The sequence below is a fragment of the Pituophis catenifer genome, unplaced genomic scaffold (genome assembly GCF_029215685.1).
Source record: "Pituophis catenifer annectens isolate HBS135680 unplaced genomic scaffold, rPitCat1.0.hap2 SCAF_1, whole genome shotgun sequence".
NCBI lineage: Eukaryota > Metazoa > Chordata > Lepidosauria > Squamata > Colubridae > Pituophis > Pituophis catenifer.
In genome coordinates this window covers 244,074,264-244,099,128 of record NW_027256881.1, presented here as the reverse complement: position 1 = coordinate 244,099,128, position 24,865 = coordinate 244,074,264, and the positions used below count along the sequence as shown (strand labels likewise).

Here is a 24,865-nt window from a genome sequence, read left to right as displayed (position 1 = left end):
TATAAATAAAAATGGAAGGAGAATGGAGAAGGAGAAAGAAGGAGAAAGATGGAGTACACGTCCCATTGAAATTGCCCCTTTGCATCATGCAATGACACAAAAAAAATCAGAAGATAACCTAAGGCTGCAGAGAGATGGAAGTGAGCAGCAGATTATTTTTCCCTGAGGATCTCACTACTGACACCCTCTAGCTATTCTGATCCTGTTTTCTTGGCCCATTAGGAGAAAATGCCACTTGAGCTGCATTAGCTTTAAAAGAAACTTTCAGAGACCTCAGATTCATGATCATCAAATTTCTAAGTTTCATTGAAAATCAAGTATACAGGGAGACTGTGATAAGAATAGGTGTCTCTGGGAAAGAGCCTCTTCAGTGATAAAGTAGATTCCAATTCCCAATAATGCTACCAGCCAAGGGCTTGGCAAAAACACATGTCTCTAGCTCAAACTATGATCACTGCTAGTCGAGAGATAAAACCTAACAGTAACTTTGATCTCAGGAGTAGGAGAATTGTGTATATCCCCTAAATGTTACAACCTCTAATATCCCTCACCATTGACCATGCTGTTTGGGGAACATAGGAGCTCTCATTCATAAGTACTTAGAAAGCACATATCCCCCATGCCTCAGCAATAATTATATAGCTCTTTATATATTGTGAGCTGTGTACACATGACCTTTGATAAGGAACAGGTATGGAAATAATGGGATGAATTTTTTATTTTCTCAATCTAGTATTTGGGAACCTCTTTCAATAATCCTATAGTGACAATCTTTGAACAATCTGCTTAAAATTGTTATTTCAGTTTGTTTCAATCCAAAAGGTTTTTCAAAATATAAAACTTTGACTCCCCGTTTATAACTGTAAACTTGTAGACTACCATTATATCTTCTTTAACATTTAAGGACCTTAGTTATTTTACACTTTACAAATTTAATTCAAATACGAAAGTGGATTTTGTTACCTAGTTTTGAAATGGACTGTACTAGGTATCTTACAATTTATTTATGTATTTTTATTTATTACATTTCTATCATGACAGTTGTCTTAAGGATTTTAGGACAAATTAAAATCTATAAATCCACAAGCTTAAACAATAACACAAAATAAAAATAAACAATACATTCAATATTAAAGCAGCAATAACTATACTACAAAAAAATAATCACAGACACGTAGGCTGTGATTTTTAAAGCACTCGGCCTTTAGAGAAAGGGCAATTCAAAGCTGGAGTGCTATGTTAGAGACCATAGAGCAGGGCTGTCAAACTTCCGGCCTGCTGTGACGCTGCGTGACAACCTGAGTCTGACACCCCTGCCATAGAGATTATAGAAACATAGCTATATTCAAAATTATTCTGACTGGGGAATATGTTTGGTTTTTATTTGCTCATTATACTTACTTGGGTTCATATATCATTCCAGTCCAGCAGACTCTGGCTTTAAGAACAAAGCAAACAAACACGACACCTTAATCATGCAAACCTGGAACAGAATCCAAAGGCACTAATTTCGATGCATGGGCAAATCCAACTGCAAAATCTCCCAATTCAAGAATGTTACGGCATTAGTGATATAAAAACATTGTATTGTGCTTCAGAATTCAGCATTTTCAGAAATGCAAGATAAGAAGCAACAATCCTACCTGGCTGAAAGGTGACTTCCTAGCTTCTTCTTGGCTTTTCTCATGAAATAATGACAGACTTTCCGTGTCTGTTCTTTCATCCACCTGATGTCCTCTGGAACATCTGGCAGCCATTCAAGCAGTCTAAATATGGCAGGTGCAATGCACAAGTATTAATTGAAAAAAAACTGTCCCAGTATTGTAAACACGCTCAAGTATACTATCTGCAGGTTCAAGCACTTTACTGAAATTTTTAACTAATCATCCCAGGATTGAGCCTTGGTGGCGCAGTGGTTAGAATGCAGTACTGCAGGCTACTTCTGCTGCCTGCCAGCTGCCTGCAATCTGGCAGTTCAAATCTCATCAGGCTCAAGGTTGATTCAGCCTTCCATCCTTCTGAGGTGGGTAAAATGTAGAGCCAAATTGCTGGGGGCAATATGCTGACTCTGTAAACTGGTTAGAGTGGCTGTAAAGCACTGAAAAGCGGTATATAAGTCTAAGTGCTATTGCTATTGCCATTTGTATCAACAGAAAGTGCATACATAAAACCCACTGTGCTAGAAAAGATCAAAGATCTATCTAATCCAGCATCCACAGAGATCAATGGGATGATTCTTGAACGAGCACAGAGAAGACCATAGGAACATATTTCCCAATAACTGCTATTCAAAATGACTCTTAACATTAGGCAGAATATGTAACTAATTAATGTCCACTGAAAATCATAGGCTGCAGGTTATAGTGATGCACAAAGCTGTGACGAGCAATCCCAAAGTAATATGTTAACTCTGAAAATAGCACGTTCCAATTAAAACTTGCAACACTTTAATTAAGCATCTAAAAACAGTGCTAGCATGGGAACTGGTCCCCAGAATTGGAAAGGTCATTACATATTGTATAGAAACTACTTCCTCATAGTATTCTCCCCATGTAACTGCAAAGTTAGTCAGGTGCCATCAAGTCAGAGTCTACTCTAGGTAACCTTAAGAACTTTGTGACCTCTCTCCAAGAACAATTTGTAGCTGTTTCCAGGTCTGTTCTGTAATTTTTTTGATCTCTCCATTAATTATCCCATTGTCTTCCCCTTTCTTCTAAAAGTCGTAAGCAACAATGAATACTATCTGCCAGATCAAGGGACTGGACACTCTTGGGGTGTATTTGTACAGGCTATCTCAATGCACGCCAGATGTCCTTTCAATGAAAAAAACAGCCTGTAATGGCTATTATTATCCTGATTTTTATAAAGTAGCAAGGATGATCCAACCCATAGACCTCTTCAGCATACTTCTGCCTTTGAAAAGAAGCAGGCATTGGTTTCAGAAAGCCAAACAGCATCCTGGGACTTGCAAGCATGAAGGCCACCTGTTGGCAATCACCTCAAGCATCCTCCTAATCTTCCCATTGCAAATGTCAGTGCAACTGCCTCCTATATTGGTAGGAAACCCCACCCATCCCCCATATATGAATATATCAGGATGCATAAGGCACTTAGGACAGACTATCTTAACTGGCCTTTTCATTCAGAAAAGTCCTAGAGTAACAACACCTTTTCTGGACGAGAAGTGATCCAACCACAGCAAAGGATTTGGAGTAATGACCTCCAGCAATGGGGCATGCATTAATTTCTCTGAGGCAAAAATAAAGTCAAACACATGTCTCTGTGTGTGTCAGGCTAGAGACTATCTGGATTAAACTTCAACTGTTACAGAGGCCACTAAGCTTTTCCAGAATCCTACAATATTATGATGTCCATATTGCTTGGAAAAATTGAAGGACAAAAAAGGAGGATGACCAGAAACAAGGTGGATAAATATGATTACAAAATCAATGAATATACACTGAGAAACGAACAAGACCAAGTTGAAGGCAGACCATTCTGAGGACTCTATCCATGTGGTTGCTAACATTTAATACAATTGATGGCATTTAATCAATCAGATAAAACCCTAAAATTATAATCAATATTTGAATACATTTTGGATTATTCTAAAGGCTATCGTGTTTTATAATCACTTAAAGAGCATCTCTAAGATTTGCAAAAACAGTGGAATAAAGAATTGGAATATTCCATGTTAACAAACTGATGGTTACCTTTTAAAATATATATTATGACCCTTGATAACATGGTGTTACAAAGTTCAATACGGATTAAAGAAGTGAATGTATTTTTAATTTTATATACAAAACTTAGAATGTATCATGAAATTAAAAATTATTATTTTTCAAGTAGGGATAAGGAAAACAGTTGGCAAGAAAGTGTGACCCAAAATTTAAAATCTTTGATTGCCACTATGTGTTTGCTGTCTGATTATGACTTAGTTCTCTCTGATGTCATAGAAAGACCGATCAGTATTATTCCACATGACCAAGGTTTAATGAGTGTTTAAAAGTAGGCCGAATCATTTCCTATCTATACCATCTATGCTACTGTTCTTTTCCTTGTTTCTTTCCCCCCCTTTTTCTCCAATACTAAAACAATACAAAAAGATATACAGCATTAAACAAAGAAGCGAAATCATATGAAAAATAACAACTATAGTCTGCTTTGTTGCCTTTATGTGTTGAAAGGCAAATCAAGACCCTTTTACAGAGATTTTGACACAAGAGCTAGATGCTCCTTTAATTGCTTCTTAATTTTTGTTTCGTAGTTGTGTTTTTGTTGTTAAATGAGAAAGCCTTGAAAGAGAAGATATTCAGATGCCAAGATATGCAGAATGATGCAAGCAATGGTTTTTCCTGTGACATGCTATAGAAATAAAAATTGGCCAGGGCTGGGGACAAACTGTGCTAGAGAAAAATTGTCTATGCTGTCACTACAGGTCAACACTGACTTGATTGCAGGTAATCAAAATAAACACTCATTTTGCAGCATAAAAAAAAAAAGATTTTGCCTTGTAATGAGATAAGAACTACTTCATAAAGTTACATTTTAAATTGAACAGTTACACCCAAATTTAAATTTACTAGCAGGAAAGCCTTTTCTCTCTAAGGAATTACCTCTATAATTTCAAAATTTACAATCCAGCAGGATACAAAACTCTCTCACCCCAAAATCTTAAAATGTGAATTCTGTTTCATTCTAACTATACCAAAGGAGATGCCACTGACTTGGAAGGAATTTCATCTAAACGTATTCTATCTCTGCTTTATTGGAAAGAAATACAATTAAATACGATTTTTTTAAAGTTGAATGCTGTAAATGGATTTAACATCCAATGCAAATCCTACTAATGTTCTATCACCACAGAGGCTCAGAAGGAAATTCAGAACATACCTGACTGTAAAGGAGAGAGCAGACTCTAGAGGAAGAGTATATGGTAGCATCAAAGTAGAGGCCAAACGCATGGGTAGAAAATTGGCAATGCAAGTGAATAATCCCCTCCTCTCAGTACAGGCTTCCAAAAGTGCTGCAGATGGAAAAGGTATATTAAATCAATGCCCTCCCGCTAAGGTTTGAGCACAGAAACCAATGATTTTTTTTTACCTAATTCAACCATTTAATTGTTGCACTTCTAATCCGGTTGCAAAGGATTTTATTCCTCAATGCTAAATCTTTCCTTATCTGTTATAAGCCCTCCCCAAATGTGCACATATCCACGACTTAAATGATACCCCTATTACTACTTCATGAGATTCTAAACAAAGAAAAATTCAACTAAAAATCAATAATTGGAGGTTTTGTTTAACTGAGTTGATTTATATTGGTGTAGTTTCCTGTTATTGTCCCTTTCGCTGGGTCCTTTTGAATCCAATATATTTTACCATCATTAAGCTGTCACTGATGTTTCCTTTATGCAATATTTCATTAAGCTGTTTAGCTTTAATTAGATGCAAGGTAGTCAGATATCTGAGGCAAAAGACATGCAACTGATCATTTTCCGGTCATGTCCAATTTTTAATCCTTTTCATTCAATTTTTAACCATTTTTGCTTTCACTAGTTCTTCCATTTGATTTTTACTAAATTCTTCTTGAAATTCTTTTGTCCATCCAGCATTTTTATTATAGTATTTTTTTAATTTCCCATAAATCTTTCCAAAACTGGATTATTTCCTTTTTGTTTGGTTTTCCATTTTCAGAATTTCTAGTGTCATTTAACTTTGGCAGAATCGTCTCTCGTCTGATTGAAATAACTGATTTTGCTTTAATTAGATTATTTGAGCCCCGTGGCGTTCAATTTTCCTTGCCATTGCTGTTATTTGTTGCTTTATGATTTCCAAAGCTTCTTCAATTTTTCTGGTGCTACGCCAATACTTTTTTTATTAGGCTTCGCTTGATCCTTACATTTTTCCAAATTTTGCTCTTTTTGTTTAAATTACTTGCTTCTGATCTTAGTTTCTTTTTCTGGGCCCCAGTCTGATCTTCCTCTTTGGGATTAAATATGATTTTGATTTTGGTTTTTTGATTATGATACATAGTTCTTTTGTAACCACCACTGCTGTACTGTAAGAGAGCTGATTGGTATGTTTGATAAATGTTATTTTAATCCTTGCAAGCGCCTTATTCATATACTTCATTATAGATGCCAGGTCTTAATGCTACTCTTAATGCTAGCAGTCTTTGTCTTTCTACTAAAAATTCTGCATAATTTTCACTCCTGTTAGTGAGGTCAGTTCATTGTCTATTTTAGTGCTGACCTGTACTGGTTCTGTTAATAACAACTAACCAAATTATTATTTCTATAGTTCATACCCGCTCTTTCCTTTATATTTAGAATTGCTATCCGAATTTCTTCTACTTCTACAATTGTTTTGGATCTTTCATTTTCATAATTTTTCTGACTTTTTTCCATTCTGTATTCCTAAATATTTTATTTCTGGTAATGAATCAATCTCCTTTGATCTAATCATTGTTCAGTGAAATTCGAATCTGGATAATTATTGTTATTATCAAATGTTTATCTTGCCTTTTTAAAATGTAAGGTAGAAAATATATTTAATACTGCTTTCTGTTTTCCCCATAACAATAATCCTGTGAAATTATTTGGGCTGAGATAGTGACCGGCCCAAAGTTACCCAGCTGGCTTTCATGGCTAAAGGAGTTCTAGAACTCAGAATCTCTTGGTTTCCAGGTCAGCACCTTCCCCAGCATGCCAAACCAGTTCTCTTATGTTCACAAACTTCTTGCAACTTCACAGCTTCTTCACAGCTTCAACAGTTCTCTGTTAACAAAACTGACAGCTCTTTGATTTTAACACCAATTGGTGATCCTGAAAACTTGTATTCCAATCACCAACTGATGTAGTTAAAATCAATGAGCTGTCCGTCTCCTCAACCGAGCCAGGAATTTAAATTTGGCCTTTGATTATCTTGAACCAAGATTGGTTCAGGAATTATATGAACGCCTTTGTCCTCTTCCAAGAGCAATGACTATGTCTACATGTGGACATATTTTCTTTGAAAATTTGCTTATCTGGTTTCTTTAAAAAGCATACAACGAACAGCCATTCCAGGTGTGTAGATTTCAACTGCCAAGATTCTCAGCAATAGCCAGCCATGCTTGCTGATAATTCTGGGAGTTGAAGTCAATGAATGACTTCTGGAGGAGGGCCAAGTCAGCAAAAACTGACCTAGAACCTGAACAGCTCCATTAAATTGGGGACAAAGCAATACAGCAACTTTCCTCTCCAACAAAAGATCTTACCTTGGTTCAGTTTAGGAGGCAAGTGTTCCAGAATATGTTCTTCAGCCTCTGCCAGTTCAGCACTTTCTCCCAGCTGATCGTCCTCATCCTTTTCTTTTTCAGAGTCCGTTTCCTCAGCATCACTGCTAATGGCTAGCGGAGGAAGGGGAGGTCTTTGGAGGAGAGCTAGAGAAAAAGGATAGGCGGCAGAATTGTGAATTTACCAGAAAACATCATTAGACTGTTAGATTATCTTCTCTTCACCATTTTACTTTGGAGAACGTGGCAGTAGCAGATAGAAACAACCTTTTGCAAGAAAGCCATCTTGTTGACTATTATGTGCAATAAGCAGGGGACAAGGAGCAGCCACACAAAAATAGGTTGAGCAGCCACAAACCAAAGTAGCTTTTAAAGTGAATCTTGGCATTTCTGTATAAATATTCTGTGTTGTTTTATAAGCATCAAATTTGCTAGTATGTGTAGGTCCTTCTGGAAAAAAAATACGGATGGAGAGGATATTCAGATGTACAATTGTTTTTACCCCTGTTTGGAAGCAAAATAGATGAAACTCAATCGCTTATAATTTGTCTTTGTATAAATATCGGACCTGGACAATCAGCTGAGCATCATTCAATTAGTGACTTTATAACTCTACTCTAAGAGGACAGAAATCTATATATAACATAATATGGCATGACATGACATCATAAGAAATCTTTGAAATTAATACAGGCAATTATGCTGAGAATGTATCATTATGGTTATTTAATCACAGCATATAATGATCAATGGCATGAGTCTCCTTGTGGGTATAAGTAGCATGCTGCCATGATTAAAAACAATTATTCATTTTATTCAGTGAATAAAATGGTTGCATGAGAAATTTGCACCACTAGGTGATGCTATAGAAACAGAAAATATACTGCAGTTACAGAATTAGACAACCTAAAAGAGTTCTACGGAATCACATGACTTTCAGCTAGACAAGATGCTCCTTCAATACCACGTAGGCACCTCTGGAAGCAGATAGCTCCTCTGCCAGGAGTGTGCATTACATGGCAGCTAAACAGAGAAAATGTTTTTTTGTTGGGTCTGAAATTCTTCCTCCATAAAGAAAATATGGAAAATATAGTGTCTCTCAGTATTGGCATGTTGCTAGGGTTCCTGAGATTTATAAATCAGCAAAATCCATAGGATTACATTATGGCCTCTGGCCAGCATATTATTTGAACTGTATATAAAGTTATTGTTGCTTTTATCAGTATAATTAATTTTGGTCATTTTTTTTTGCATACACCCCATTTCCTTAAGAATGGTTTAAACTATTTTTGAACAAACCATACAACAAAAGGTGCATAATACATCACCATACTTTTCCACACCTTCCATTCATTTCAAGGAAATTTGTGTACAATTTGCTGACTAGTAATATTTTCTATTGTATCTCTATGCACAAATATAAAATTTGCAGATGCCTGCCATTCAAAAAGAAAGTTTTCATTTAAAAATAAACCTCAATTTGTGCAAGAACATATAAAACATCAAATCATTTTTTTTAAATAATACAGAATAGAAAAATAATTAAAGTTCGATTAAGCAATAAGCAATAATGTCAGTTTTGGAAATTCACTTTGTAGTAATTTGACTGACCTCCTTCCTTTTGGCTTAGTGGGGAAGTTTTTATTTTTGAAATTTGAGCATTAACATATGCATGTATCCAAATAATGTTGCTCTCACTAAAAGGGACTGCAAGAGTTGCACATTTTCTACACAGCGAAAAGGGACTAGACAGGATGATATACAGTCATGACTGGAATGCAAGACCAGGCTCTGCTTTTTAATACTCTATTAGAAATAGAGAAAAGAACACCTGACACGAGATTCACTTTTGCTAGAGGATACAAAACTATTAAGAACTTACCATTCTTCTTCAAAAAGTGAAGAGCGTCCCTGTAGCCCTGCTTGCACATTTCCTGAAGAACCTGCAGAGTGATAAAGCAGCATGTTACTTACAATTAGTTGTAAGACATCTAAACGCTGCACTACCAGCATGCCCACAGGCTTCAGCAGAGGGAAGAACCCATATCTCCAAATGTACTTCCAGCTCATGTAGCCCCTGGCAGAAAGAGGGATCTCCAATGGAGACCTCTGCATCAGGCATGACAAGCAGACATGGCCAGCGATCACTGTAGGCTGGGTTTGATCAGATAGAAACACATCTCCGGTTGTATTGCTGATTAAGGAAGTTATACAAAGACAAGAGATGCTATTAAACAGCATTAAATGAAATAGTATTTCATTTTACAAAGTGGTCTTAATCCATATTCTCTGACAAGTTGGGATAAAGTAAAAGGCACAATTAATTACAGGAGTAGCCAAGTAAACCCCTCAGGTTTGATCCTGAAATGGGACTCCTTGTGAAAGAAACTCAATAAAAGTTTCTGCCAATTCTGAAAAAAAAAAAATTCAATTTTTCTGCCATTGGAATGAAACAGCTGCCCTCCAGCTGCAGTGTTTCCAAACTATTGAAGGCGTATATTGTCTCATGAGTTTTCAGCGTGAGCCAGCTTAACAATGTCTGAACAAATTGTCTTTAGCACCTTCTAAAGCATGGGTGTCAAACTCAGGGTCATGTTACCGGCACATATCGTATCACGACATTTTCCCCCTTTGCGGAGCTGGAGGGGGTGTGGCTTGCACACGACGCATCCATCCCGCGGGCTGCCATTTTGACACCCCTGTTCTAAAGGAAAAACTGAGCTCTGGAATTCTTTTCAATATCTCTGCTAGCACTACAGGAAGAATCTATATTTTCTTCTTGTATCAAAGTCGTGTGTTGCGTCTGCTTTCTTAACATATTAATTCTGTTTGGGTTGTGGGTACATTGCCAAATACAGGTGTTCCTTGCTCCACTAAAGACAGGGGGATTTAGCTCCAATAGAGGATTAAGCTGTTATAAAAATGCAGGCAAATTGTGCTGGGAAGTCATGAGAGGGATTGGCAGTGGATTATAGCTACTTCCTAAATAAGAAATTTCCTAAAGTTTCCTATGAACTATGAAAAATAGAAAATCAACAACAACAGCAATACTGAATCAATCTGCTATAGAATGAAGGCCTCTTTACTGAAGGTTATTAACCATAATTTTCTTTGCTGATCCAGTGCAGTTTGCTACTTGTAAATACTAGTAGTTTTTTTTTTTTTTAACTTTCTAGTCTAGGTTGAGAGTGACTGGCCTAAAGTCACCCAGTTGGCTTCAATGCCTAAGTGAAGCTTAGAAGCTAAATTTCACACTCTTAGTTCAGTACCTTAACTGCTACATCGTACTGGCTCTCAGTTTATTTAAATAAAAAACAATGAAAGTGTCTATTATGGTGGGGAAAGCTCACCTGGGGCTCTGGAGGAAACAGGGCTTTTGAAAGGCGGTACAAATTGCGCAGATTAAACTGAATGCTGGTATTGGTGATTCTGAGTTCATGAATGTTTGTGGAACTATCCCGTGGACAAATATCACTCTCCCCAGAGAAAGGGGATACAGTGATGGTGTTCTTCAGCTCATATTGAGGCAAGTTGTCAGAAATCCCTCCATCAACGTACCTCTGGGGAGAAAAGAAAATATGACGTTAGCTTCTTTTTCTCTCTGTCTTTTTCATAGTCCCCAGTCTGTTCTTCCTCTCTCAGATCTCTACATGCACATAGATAGTAGTTCAGCTTACTAGAGCATCAAGCGAAACAGACTCTGGGAGGAGGGAAGGTTGAGCAAATGATAAAACATTAATTGCAATGTTATGACCCGAACATCTGCTCTTGCACTGCAAGGTACGTCGCAAAAGGCCTATCTTGCATCATCACGACACAATACATCATTCAACATTCGGATCATTATGGTAAAGGAATGTACAATTATGGAAGTGAGAAATCAAAGGAATGAAGGTTTTTTTACTCCCCAATAGATCACTATATATTTCTGCAAATTTAGTGAATGAGATCTTTGCCAATCCTGTTTTATCTAATAGGGTGTAGTATTGGGTAGCTTCCGAGTTCTGTTCTCAAATGAATAAGATGAGGAAGAAGCGATGAAAGCATTTTTCTGAAATTAAGAGTAGTCCCCGCATGTCTAGCACAATAAATAAATAAATCTTTTTTTTTAATCCATGGCCTTTCACTTATGTTCCAGAAAGTAATGAAAAGTTCATGTTGACCTCTTCTACATGTTCCAGACTACAAAAATGAAGTTAAACAAAGAGTAATCTACATGCTTTTTCTATCTTGTGCACATGTTGCACACCTTTGTATTTTCCTTTCCACAATTACAGAGACCGGATACTTTAACACTGTGCATCAGCTTCAGAATCCTGTGTACCCTTCTAATGGCCCCAGCCTTTTCCTCCATTGGGACAGTTCAGACTGAAATTGGGGAAAAAAAGTATCCAAGCAACCATGGTTTGATGTTGTGTCTAAACCTCACACTGTAGTTATTCTTAATTGTAAATAAAAACAAAGATTACTCTCTCAGCTATGATGTGTTTAAACAGAAGCATAGCCTTCCAAGTTCCTCTTCCTGTTTCAACAATGGATGATCAGACAGATAAGCAGCAGACATATCTGTGACTCAAAGCCATTTATTTTTCAATAATGAGCCACATTTGAGTTATCACTGCATCTGAATGAATCGCACTGGGCTCTGACATAGCATAATTCTTTCAGCTTTGCACAAATTTAGTTCTATCTGGTTTGGGTGGATGGTTAGTGGGCAGTTCCCTATTCCGTTGGCCTTAAACAAAAGAGTTTAATGCCATCAGGAGTTGCATTAATGCATTACAGAATACAGTCACATGCAATACAGATAACTGATGACTTCATCTCTTATAGAAAAACTGATGCCCAGAATATGACCACATGAAAAACAAAATGCCAATCTTCGAGAGAAATAATTTACATGGAAAAACTAGCTCTGTTGTAATCATAACCCAATATCCAAATGCAAGAAAAATCACCCTGGTTGCTGTGCTGGGATTATTTACTGATATTATAGCTTCAAAAGCAAGTCAGCTTCTCCATTATATACTTTCCTGCAGCTCAGAAAGTGGTAACATTTATTGAATAATAGATATCCCATTTGGAATTCTAAAACGTCAGAATTAACACTATAGCTTAAATGTAAAGAGCCACCAATGATCTAAAGCTGCCAAAATGGTTGTGATCCCTTTAATTTCAAATATCTACAATGACCACTGTACTGTATTAACCAATGACATCGAGATGTTTGCCAGGCAGAGATCAAGAGAATGTTTCTCCAGAGGGCCAAAATATAATGTACTTAAGGGGCTCTAGAAGGAAAAGAACATGTCCAGAAGATACTCATTAAGAACTTTTCCCTGCTGTTGAGTTAAAATATTATCCATCCATTCTCGAGTTAGTAGCAGCTTATACAGACCAATCTGTATCCTTCCTCTACTGCCCCTGTTCTGACTCACTGCTAAATAAATGGTTCTGTTCAGATTTCGAATGTACTGGGTGTGATAGGCAAAGCAACTGGTTGAGTCCTCCAATTTCACTGGCCATCCTCTTCAATACATCACCAGCTTTGGGGAAGATCATTTGCCAATCATAGTGGTGCAGCAAAAAAGGGATGTGTTTTGGAAATAATGTTTTGTTGTCATATCTCGAGACTTCTTTTTATGCTTCTCCTCCTGCCCTTCATTCTGTAGTAATTCAAGTTGAATTAATTTTTTTTAATGAACCACAAAAAGGTATGACTAAGCAGCATTTTTATTTAGAATCTGCCTCCTGTGCTTTTCCTTATTATTGTTATTTTTTTTACTGGCAAGAATTGTAAAGGGTGGATAGATGAATGAGGTTTTTCATCATTCCACTGTTAGGCAGTTTAAGAGTTAGCAGCTTACTATGTTGCTAGCTAAGCGGGCTAATGCTACTGAGACCAAAGGGGAAAAGGTTTGCCTGCATCAAATCTAGAACAGCCTATAAATACAACTCTGATCCCAACTAAGGACAAAATTGTATCTCCCTAACCTTGAATCCTCCTAGAAGTGAAAAAACTATGTTCGTTTTTGAAAACTTATCCGTCACTCCTACTCACAATAGTCTAGAGCCAAACTGAATCTCAAGTGTATCAAGTGATACAAATACTAAAAACAGAAGAAAGTTCAAAGTGGAGTGGAAGTCAACTGGCAAGAGGAAGGAGAAGCATACCATGTTCTCCAGCAACCAGCATGTTCCTATAATGTTCCACAAAGTCAGTTCCAGGAAACTCAGTACATTACTGTATGTTAGCTACTAGCTGGACAATTAAGGATAGAACATCCACTACACAAAACTTTTTCACCAAGACTTTTCCACTAACAGTAAGATCAGTTTCTTCCTTTGTCCCTTTCAAAACCTCTACATTTATACCAGGGGTCTCCAACCTTGACTATTTTAAGACTTGTGGACTTCAACTCCCAGAGTTGAAGTCCACAAGTCTTAAAATTGCCAAGGTTGGAGACCCCTGATTTATACTTTAATCAAAGAATAAAAGCTGAATAGATAGAAGAGGCAGCCAGTTTGCAATCCTGCATTATTTTTTTCCCCCTTTATTTCATGTTTTTACACAACATCAGGAACAGAATCTGGCTAGATGGTGAAATTGTCTGCTGAGAGTTGGGTGATGTTGGTGGGTGGGCCAACTTCCCAAGCCCCGCTCATACTGGTATCATGTCAGTTATTCGGAGCTGCCTTTTTAGATTGCTGGAGCATCTTATAGATAGCCTTTATGACATACAACCACAACTGGGCCCAGAATCTTGGTTGTTAAGCGAAGCAGTCATTTAGCAAGATGCCCCATGCAACTACTTCACTCAATGATCACAATCCCAGCTCTCCCAGGTGCAGTTGTTAAACAGACAGAGCAAAACAGCATCTTATCTCAGGAGAATAGGCAGCTGCTCTCCATTCATGGAAGGGAACTCCTGCACTGGGCTGGAGAAGCAAAGCTTGGATCTTCAGAAGCTTTGTTTCTGCAGCCTGGTAAAAGATTCCTTACTCTCGCCCCCCTCCATACACAGAGGAGAAATCTGTTGGCAGGCAGCAGCAGATCTTGTAATCTTCCCTGTTGTCTTACCCATTAAATTTCTTTGGAACCCAGCAGAGAGGACTCCAAATCATGATCACATGATCACAGGGCACTTGGCAAGCAATCGTAAGTACAAATAGATTGCTAAGCATCCAGATCACTATTGCATGATCATGAGGGGAAGCAGCGGAGCCCTTTCCAAGTCATCGAATGTCAAACTATTATTAAGCAATCAGTCATGAAGCAAGGACTTCCTGTATGAATCTGTCTTTGGTTCCCACTTAGACTATACCAGAGGTGGATTTCAGCAGGTTCTGACCAGTTCTGGAGAACCAGTAGCGGAAATTTTGAGTAGTTCGGAGAACTGGTAGTAAAAATTCTGACTGGCCTGGCCCCCATCTATTCTCTGCCTCCCGAGTCCCAGCTGATTGGGAGGAAATGGAGATTTTACAGTATCCTTCCCCTGGAGTGGGGAGGGAATGGAGATTTTACAGTATCCTTCCCCTACCATGCCCACCAAGCCATGCCCACCAAGCCATGCTACGCCCACCAAGCCACGCCCACAGAACCGGTGGTAAAAAAATTTGAAACCCACCACTTGATTATACCATTGACTAGTCAAGACCCAATGAGTTGCAGCTTCAAAGCAATTAAAACATCTATAAAATTGTAGCTGTCCTAGGATTCCAATGCAAAAATATGCTGTCTACCTTCATCTCTTCCTTCCTGCATTAACCCAAGATTTCCTGCACTATTCATCCTTTCTTACTGCCATAGAAGCTAACTTGGAGATTTCAGAATAGTCATGATCTCTAACCTATTTCATCGGGCTTTTATTGAGAGGAAATAAAACATTGCTACTAAAATTTTCATGAGCTCCTGGAAGAAAGGCAGGATAGTAAGTTAGCCAAATAAAATGTAAGATTTCTTTGTTTGTATGTCTGTTTGCATGAATTAGAACAGAGTAACTAAGAGCTGGAACTATTTCACTTCTGCCTTAACTAGCCAGCTTTTCTCCCATGAAGTTCTTAATGTAGATATGTAGGCTTAAGCAGTCAGATGTTTTCAACCTTCAGCTGTCCATTTTTAATGTGGGAATAATAAAGCTGTTCATCCTTGGAATGGTCATGGCTTGCTTAGTATCTATGCTTTACAGACAGTGTTGATGCTAGAGCACTGGTTATGCAACTAACAGTGAAAAAGCATGACAATCTTCTGAAGCAGAAGGACCGGAAATGGAAATGGCTCATTGCCGTCAAAGAAACAGCTCAGGTTTCTGACTTCTGATGAAAGATGGCCAAATAACAATAAGCCCAGGGAAGGATCTCTGAAGGGGTTTTCTCTGAACTGTTGCTTTTTCAACTGGCATTCCTTTAGTTTATATGACACTCATGAATTAGGGAGAGTCGTAGAATCACCCCATAAGATCCTCCATACTGCATCAGTCTGCAAGAAGCTTCAGGAGCTGGGCTTTGGAGTATCTGATGAGTGATTGAGCTAGGGGGGGGGCTGCAATAACTTTATTATTAAAAAAATAGTCACTTTGGAATTTATTTTTCAAATGGACAATAAGTTTTTCCTTTCATTTCTTAATCACTTTTTAGAATTATTTATTCACTTAAAAGAGGCTTGAGCCACAGTCTGTTACTCCGTTTTGAAGATCTGTGCCATTTTGGGGACTTCTTTATTGTTAAACTACAACAAAAAGGGGATTGCTAAAGACAAGCTAAAATAAGGAAAGCTTGGAGTACCTTTTAACTTTGAAAGAGAAACATAAGGGTAGAAAGTTGTTGTTTTACTATTTTTAAGTAATTTGTAGCTTGGTTTGTTTTTCTGTGGGTGGTTAAAACTTTCAGATTTTTATAAACTCTGATTGCCAGAAATTCTTACAAGGGTCTCACAAAAAATTTACTCTTTGACCATAATAAGGAATTAACAAGATGGAGCATGGATTTGAGCAAATGTGATGTGTCTGAAAAATTATTAAATAAAACTCTATAGATCAATTATTAGATCAATTATTTCTAAGGATAGTATAAAAATACTCAAACTACTTCAGAGTGTAATTATGTGAAAAAAATGATCAAACCACTGAAATTACTGAGGCAATTTCAGAAGTAGCTGACAATGCAAAGGACTAAATTGCAACTTTGGAATATAAATCTGACACCAATCTTTATTATGATGATAAACCTCCCAGCATAATTGAAAGAAGTGTTCCAAGAAAATCTGCAACTTTCAAGAGGACAAGTTTGAAACTTTTTCTTCATGGATACTAACAAGGTTGAGAATTCTTTGAGAAAAAGAGAAGTCTATAATTACTTGATAGATATTACAAAGAAGAAAAATATTTTATTTTATGAAGATAAATTGGAAGGAGTGACTCAAATTTAATGAGTTAGAGTAAGGATGGATTTTTACCAGTCTGATATATGTAATTGAAAGAAAGTTTTAACGTAAAGTGGGTTTGACAATGTGTTTTTTTCCCTTTATTATAATGCTTAAGTAATTCCCAAAGCTTGTAAAATATTGAAAGAGTATTTGAAAGTATTTTTGTTAAGAGGAAGTTAAAAAAGATGTATTAGAATTTGAATATTTTTAAAGAAAAAGTTAAAGTTTTAAAATGGATGTAAAAAAAGGTTTTTTTCCTTTAAATTTAAAGAATACAGTGAGTTTTGCTAATATAAATGATGATAATCTATAAAGATTAATAAGAGCAGATAGAAATATATATTACTTTCCACAGCAAAGAAAAAAAGTAAGAGATGATTAAATTGATTCCTTTATTCAAAGAAAATAATATATCTAATTTTGTTTTTAATTGGAAATTGCTTCTAGATTTTGTACTTATGATGGAAAAATGAAATTTTGGGTTTGCTGATTAGATAGGTTTGTTGTTATAGAAATGGCTAGTATATATTATTGTATAAAAGTAAAAATTTGAGGTTGTAATGTTATTATTTCATACTGTGCTAAAGAAAGTTGAAAATCAACACTTTTTTTCTTTTTCCCTTTTTTACCCCACTCTCTCTTTTTTCCTTTTCCTGTCCCCTAGTTCCCATTATTTTTATTTTCCTTTGTATTTTATATTCTGATAAACTAATTAAAAGTTTCAACCCCAACCCCAACCCTCAAAAATAGCCCAAGTTTCTCTCCAAGTCCTAACAGAATATATTTTATTTTCTGCTTTGGCACACCCCAAAAATGTTTTTACTAAATTTTAAAACAAACTCATGGCAATGCTGAAGACCATTATATGCACTGTGACGACTCCCTTTGTGACATCAAAGTTCCAGGTTTGGTCATTGACATCCTAGTCCATGCAGTGCTTCAACTTCAATAAAGTGTTGTGACATTTCCTTTGTGGCAACAGGTGTTTCCTCCAAAACTGTTGATCAATACTTACTCAACAAAGAAAAGCAAACACTAAGAACAACACATTTTGACTTAATTCTACTAAACCTACTAAACCTTTTGCTAAATATACATTATGTCTATAAACATTATAGTCCAGAAACGTAAATGTGATACTACAAATAAAACTATTCCCTTAAACTCCGCTGAAAATATTACCTAGCCTGGTTAATGAAACATTCGGAAACCAACCCACAAGTCGGAGACCTAACCTTCACCCACATCCTACACCCGAGTTAAAGGTATTCACCACTATTGCAATACTATTTCTTTTCTTTTTTTCCCTTTTTTTGGAAAAAAGTCCTGTTTTCTCCCTTTTTTGTTTTTTCCCTTCCAAACATCAGATCTATAGTGCTTGATCTCAGCAATCAAGAAAAAAAAAACAGTCTTTTGAGAATAGTTTGATTACAACTGTACATTGTTCTTATTATTTTGCCAGAATTATGGAGCATATCATGTCATCTTCCCTAGTCTCCAGGTTTTCCCTTTCCCTCTTGTTGAAGCATGAAAATCAGAAACAGGCTCTTGTCATACAATACCAAACAGCTGAAAGTTAAAACACTCTGGTGCTTACTTACCACTCCTTGAAGAGTTGGAGGGATCAGGCCACAGTATACTGGGATGAAAGTGCTGCAGACACATGCCTGGAGGAGAGATGGGAAAACACCATGTAAAATAAATGAACTGACTAGAGAAGCCTGCAGTATTTGCAGAAGATAAATCCAGGCGGAGGATGAAGAAAGAAAGGAGAACTTCCATGACAAGAATAGGTCATATCAGCTCTACTGGTTCCTGGGAGATAAGGCATTTATGGCTTCATGTTGAAAGCTGCTAGAAAGCCCCACAGTTACAACTTGCCTGGACAAGCTCTTCTTTGGAGTTGAACTCGGATAATATGACATTTTCTCCATCCGAAACCCGGGTTAATGAAATGCCCAAACGTCCGGTGGCCAACTCATGTGCTTTGCCTGGTAAGGTTTTATATAAGCAGGCACGGATGATTTTCACCAGGTTGAAGGATGGGTGTAAAGGGCCAAGAAACCTCTTCCGGGCCTCTTTGGAGACATGGATGATATTTGCTCCAGCGTCACCTAGTATGAAGAAAACAATATAGATTTTAAATGATTAGGGATAAGAGTACAATAGATAAAGTTTTGATTCAAAATTAGCTTATTCTCATTTTTATCCTTAAATTGTTGGATTAATAGCCTGCTTTTTTCTACCATTTGAACGTAACTTACATGGGGAGATTTTCTTCATTTTAACAATGACTCCGCAGCAAAGATTGGACTAAGAAGATGGTGGACCACCAAAGTCTCACAGTGAGTTTCCAGGCTTGAGAGTGAATTTGATGTGAAACTCCCCAATCCTAACCCAACTCCTTAAGTATTAAACTGCTTATTTGAACCCTATGACTATTATTAAGTGTTGTACCTTATGATTCTTGATGAATGTATCTTTTCTTTTATGTACATTGAGAGCATATGCACCAAGACAAATTCCTTGTGTGTCCAATCACACTTGGCCAATAACAAATTCTATTCTATTCTATTCTATTCTATTCTATTCTATTCTATTCTATTCTATTCTATTCTATTCTATTCTATGGCACTGGTTCTAAATCCACTGACCCATGGGCTTAATGTACAAACTGACATGTACACATCACAAAGCAGGGGTGGGTTCTAAATTTTTTTACTACCGGTTCTGTGGGCGTGGCTTATTCTGTGGGCGTGGCATGGCTTATTTTGCGGGCATGGTTTATGGGGGGTAATGTGACTGGGTGGGCGTGGCCAACTTTTTTTTTTTACTTTTTTTTTTTTTACTTGTGGAGCAGCCTGTCTCTTAGCTGGCAAGAACGGCCACAGCCTGCCCCCGCCCTCTCTGGCCCGCCAGCTGGTGTGGGGGTTCTGCCGGAGAAGTGGCAGCACGAGAACTGTTGTTTCTGGGGGCAAAGGGGGGGTGGCAGCAAGGATAGGCAGTCCAGGGCTTCCCTGTCTCCCTGCCCGAGCGGGCTTTTGGCATGGCCCAGACCTCCGGGGGAAGGGATTGAAGCCCCAGTCCGTTGCTCCTTCCGTTGTACGGAAAGACCAATATATTGCTTGAATTATCCATTCCCTCCCTTCCCTCAATCCCATTTCATGGCTTCCCAACTTCCTCATCCTCGGCTTTTTTGCTGTTTTCTCCAAGCAGCCAAGAGAGAATGGGCTTGCCTGGCTGTCACAGTCTCCCATGACTGCGATGCCAGATCTCGCCTCCCGCCCGCCAGAGAGACTCTGCTTTCCTTGGCAAAGTGCTTCATTATTGCAGGACAGGGGACACGGGCAGCACCAGGGGATCCGTGCAGCTACTATCCCACCCCTCCTCAGCCTCAGTCACACCGCGAGGCTCCAACTCAAGGAGGAGAAGAAGACGGAGGAAGAGGAGGGCGAAGAAAGTCTAAATGGCAGCTACCTCGAGCAAGCCGCAGCCCTATTATGCAGGGCTCTGAGTGGTTGGAGAAGAGACAGAAACAGCAGCCAGGGCTGCGCTTTCAGCAGATAAGCACCGCTGCCTCTGCCGTGAGGAACTTTGGAGAGAGAGGGCGGGGGCAGGCTGTGGGAGCAGCCTGTCTCTTAGCTGGCGAGAATGGCCAGACTCCCCCCCACCTCTTTCTCTGTCTTCTCCTCCTCGAGTTGGAGCCTCATGGCCTGGCCGAGGCTGAGGAGGGGTGGGATAGTAGCTGCACAGATCCCCCGGTGCCACCCGTATCCCCTGCCCTGCAATAATGAAGTGCTTTGCCAATAAAATCAGAGTCTCAGGCTGCTCCTGGAGCAGGCAGGCAGAAGGAGAAGCTGCCAGCGGGGAGGCGAGCCGCCCCAGGAGGACCAGAGGAGAGCGCAGCTTCTCACTCATGGAGATCTACCGGTGGGGAAGTGGGTGCGATAAGAGGTGTGCTGGCCAGGAAGCTCCCTGGCCGGAGAGGGTTGCACAAACCTTTGCTAGAGTGAACGTGCAACCCTCTCCTGCCAGGGAGCATGACCGCTTCCTGGCTTGCGCATTTCTTACCGCTTTCCGTGACCACTTCCCTGCTGGTGGATCTCCATGAGTGAGGAGCTGCGCTCTCCTTCAGTCCTCCTGGGGCAGCTCGCCTCCCTGCTGGTGGCTTCTCCTTTTCCTGCCTGCTCCAGGAGCAGCCTGTCTGTTACCCGGCAAGAACGGCCTGCCACCACAGACTGCCCCGCCCTCTCTGCCCCGGCAAATACTCCTGGTGCTGCTGGAGAAGCAGCAGCATGAGAACCACTCTTGCTGGGGGCAACAGGGTGTGGCGACAGGAGCAGCAGGCCAGGGCTTCCCTCCCTCCCTCCCTCCCTCCGGAGGCCTGGGGCTATGCCAGAAGTCTGCTCGGGCGAGGAGACAAGGAAGCCCCGGACCGGCCATCCTTGCCACCACCGCCCCCTTGCCCTTGGTGGCAGCAGTTCTCACACAGACGCTTCCCTGGCAGTGGCAGAAGCAGCTGGCAGCGGAGAGGGGATGGCAGCAGGCTGCGGCAGCAGACAGTTCGAGCCAGCTAAGAGGCAACGTTCCTCCTCCTGCCAGCCTTGAGCTCAGTTACGGGCAGCGTCCAGCTAGCCATACCTGGCTTCTCCCTGCGGCAGCCCACAGGGATCCCAGGCAGCGCAACTTCGGGGCCTTTCCTCATGGTGGCGGTGACGAGGCAGGCAGGCAGCCAGGTGCACAGGAGCAAATGGCGGCAGCGCTCCTGGCTGGTAAAGGGCGGAGTCCCAGGGCTGCATGCGGGCAATGATGGTGGGCAGGATAAGCAAGGGGCGACCGGGCCGGGAACGGTTCGGGGGTGTGGCCAGCCAATGTTATTACAGGTTCTCCGAACTACTAAAATTTGTTACTACCGGTTCTTGCGAACCGGTGCAAACCGGGAGGAACCCACCACTGTCACAAAGAACCAAAATCAGTTATAGCTTAGTATGTTGTGTGAAGCAGGCCATGGATTGTAACCATCCATTGTCAAAATCACCATTTGGTAAATTTATTGTATTGCAATTGAAGAGTTCCTGGTTCCTGAAAAATTGTACATCATAAACATTTAAAGAGGTAACTAGGCAGCGCTGATCAACATCCTAAAAGTTATATATTTAATATAACACACATACATCCAGACTACATATGTTTTTCATATTTTAATCTCAATTTAAAAATTAGATGCCTTAATCTAGGTGGACATTTATAGCCCTTACTAAATTTTTTTTAAAAAAATCAAACTAAGTAATGCTGAAACTTTCAAAGGCATACCTTTGAAGTTTTCAAAAGCATTCTTTATATTGATAGAATCCAGAGGTGAGTTTCAGCAGGTTTTGACCTATTCTGGAGAACCGGAAATTTTGAGTAGTTCAGAGAACTGGTAGTAAAAATTCTGACTAGCCCTGCCCCCATCTATTCTCTGTCTCCCACGTCCCAGCTAATCGGGAGGAAATGGGGATTTTGCAGTATCCTTCCCCTGGAGTGGGGAGGGAATGAAATTTTACAGTATCCTTCCCGCCATGCCCACTAAGCCACGCCCACCAAGCCATGCCACGCCCACCAAGCCACACCCACAGAACCGATAGTAAAAAATTTTGAAACCCACCACTGATAGAATTCTTTCTAAAGCTAAAGTTATGCCCTAAGGATCCCTCACCATAAAATGTGGCCCGAATATTGTTAGAATATTAAAACGATAAATATAGCATTCATAACTTTCCAAGGATTGTTTATTTAATCCATTAAATACTTAAGAGGAAGCAGATTACAATATAATTCTCTTTTATCCAAAATAGATAACTATCCTAATTCAGGGTAGGTTCCATTCTGCTCATAGTTTTTGGCACCAAGAATATAAAGAGTTTTGTTTATAGTTCTACATTATGCTCAAGAAAAAGTACCTAGCACATGTTAATTGGACATGATATAAATTAAACAGCTAAATAAACTGCTTTGGGGGAAACAGCAAGAAATATGATTTCCCTAAAAGCATACATCACTTGTCAGGTTTTCCATCTTGAGCTCAGGACTACATCACAGATTTGATACCACTGAACAAATCTTCTAACCCACTGACAATGTGTTAACTATTAAACAGAGCACTGTTTTCAGGACAACGTTGTTGTGCTGCCCAAAGTTCTCTTTATCAGCCATCTCTGAGCTGGGAAAATTATCTCATTGCTAGTTGACCTTTTCCCCTAAGACCAAAGTTGTTTACCTTACACTGTGTTTCCTGCTCATCATAAAAAATATACTCAAGGTTAAACAGAGCTCAACTGACTGTGTTATAATGAGTTATGCTATTTTTTTCTTTATTGGTAGCCAACTTTCCCAAGACACATGCCTTTCAATCAAATACCATCCCTAATAGTCAGAAACAGTCACTTGATTAAAAGACACATGCCTTTCAATCAAATAGCCTTGGTAGTACAGTAGTCTAAAGCACCCTGTTATTAAGACCAGCTGCCTGCAATTACTGCAGGTTCGAATCTCGCCAGGCTCAAGGTTGACTCAGCCTTCCATCCTTTCTAAGGTAGGTAAATTGAGGACCCAGTTGTGGGGGCAATAAGCTGACTTTGTATAAATATATAAAAGGATGAAGGCTATTGCTTAGCGCATTGTAAACCGGCCTGAGTCTCCGGAGAAGGGCAGCATATAAATCAAATTAAAAAAAAAAAAATACCATCCCTAATAGTCAGTAACAGTCACTTTATACAGCTTTATTTGGGGTTTTGTGCTTTCAACTTAGATTTGACTCCTGACAACCATCTGGGCAAGTCCACGTACAGTGAAGTTTTGAATTTTCAATATTTCTGCACACATATGACCTAAAATGTGGTTTGTTCTCCACCCAAGTCCTAAAACTAGATAAAGAGTTAACCCAATTAAACAAATTAAGTCAAGAAAATGGTCCAAAGTTATATATTTGTGTATGTCAAAAGTACATAAATCTCTAGGATTATCATTTTATTTGAAGGGGAAATTAAAGTCAGCTGTTTCAGTCAATGGGCCTGGAAGATTGAGTGAGCAAAACCCTGTTCACCCACAAGCTATATAATAGGAACCATGTCCCTCTCTTAAGTCACACTGGTGATGTGTAATCATCAAGGGCATTCAACAAGTGTTATCTTTCCAAAGGAAGAAAAGCTGCACATGTATAGCTATATATATGTGAAGATTTCCTGGGTACAGACCTTCTCATTGAATGATGTGACTGTCATATGCTGAATCAAGCACTGCCAGTATGCTTTGAAGGGGTAGGGGTCACCTTATGGTTTTCATGGTAAGAACTACACTTCAGTTCATCCCAGGAAGAACCAAAGTACTTCTCAGAACACACAAATCTTGCCTTTTAAACTTCAGGTTCTAGTTTAGCTATATAAATTCTAAATTTCCAATTCTAAAAACGGGCCATCAATTCTATTGCTTGTTTCACTCTGTTTCTCATTGGTTCCAGCAAATTTCAAATCAGCTTGATATTAGGAGAAGGAAAGTTTCCATGTGTACTCAAAAATGACCGACCATTTAACCCCAACACAATAATGAAATTGCAGCATCCTTTTTCAACCACAAAACCTGTTTCTTTGTTTTCTGAAATGGAAACTAGCAGCAATTTTTTTCATGAATCTCTGCAAAGGAGATTAAAATTAAATTAAAAGAGAATAATGTTGGGATGGTTGTTGAACAAAACTTAATGGTACAGCTTTTTATTATCAAGGGCTCTAGAAGTACATTTATAGAAATCAGAGAGCAATTGCTTCATTCTTGGCCTCCCCTTTAAACTGGAGTGGGTCAGAGGCCTGGTGGTAGAAAAACAAGGAGACACCCATTTTCTTATTTCCTCTGGGGTACTTAGCTAAATATCTTGCTGATGTGTGTGTCCACAGAACTTTCTTCTAACAGTCTTCTGGGTCTTCCATGTGGTTTTTCACAAACTGTAGGTGTTCTTTATGGGACCAGTGACTTTTTCTTTGCCGTCCTGTCATGCACACCATTGTTGTTCAGTGTTTTCCTGATGGTAATCCTATGAACACTGACATTTTGCCCTACATTAATAGGTAATTTTGGATAATTTTCCTCAATAAATGAACAGGTATAATATTTTTGACCCATATGTTT

At 39.0% G+C, this 24,865-nt stretch overlaps 1 protein-coding gene across 1 annotated transcript in view; it reads right to left on the bottom strand.

The window, feature by feature from the left end:
* The window catches only part of PNPLA2 (patatin like phospholipase domain containing 2), a 54,664-nt gene that overhangs the window by 5,487 nt on the left and 24,312 nt on the right, over window positions 1-24,865 (bottom strand). Inside the window, exons 2-8 of the mRNA XM_070932766.1 lie at window positions 18,587-18,819; window positions 18,307-18,372; window positions 10,632-10,841; window positions 9,164-9,224; window positions 7,264-7,428; window positions 4,897-5,029; window positions 1,644-1,766 (exon numbers count right to left, since the gene is read on the bottom strand). Of these exons, the coding sequence (XP_070788867.1) occupies window positions 1,644-1,766; window positions 4,897-5,029; window positions 7,264-7,428; window positions 9,164-9,224; window positions 10,632-10,841; window positions 18,307-18,372; window positions 18,587-18,819 (991 nt within the window). The remainder of the gene's footprint in view (window positions 1-1,643; window positions 1,767-4,896; window positions 5,030-7,263; window positions 7,429-9,163; window positions 9,225-10,631; window positions 10,842-18,306; window positions 18,373-18,586; window positions 18,820-24,865) is intronic.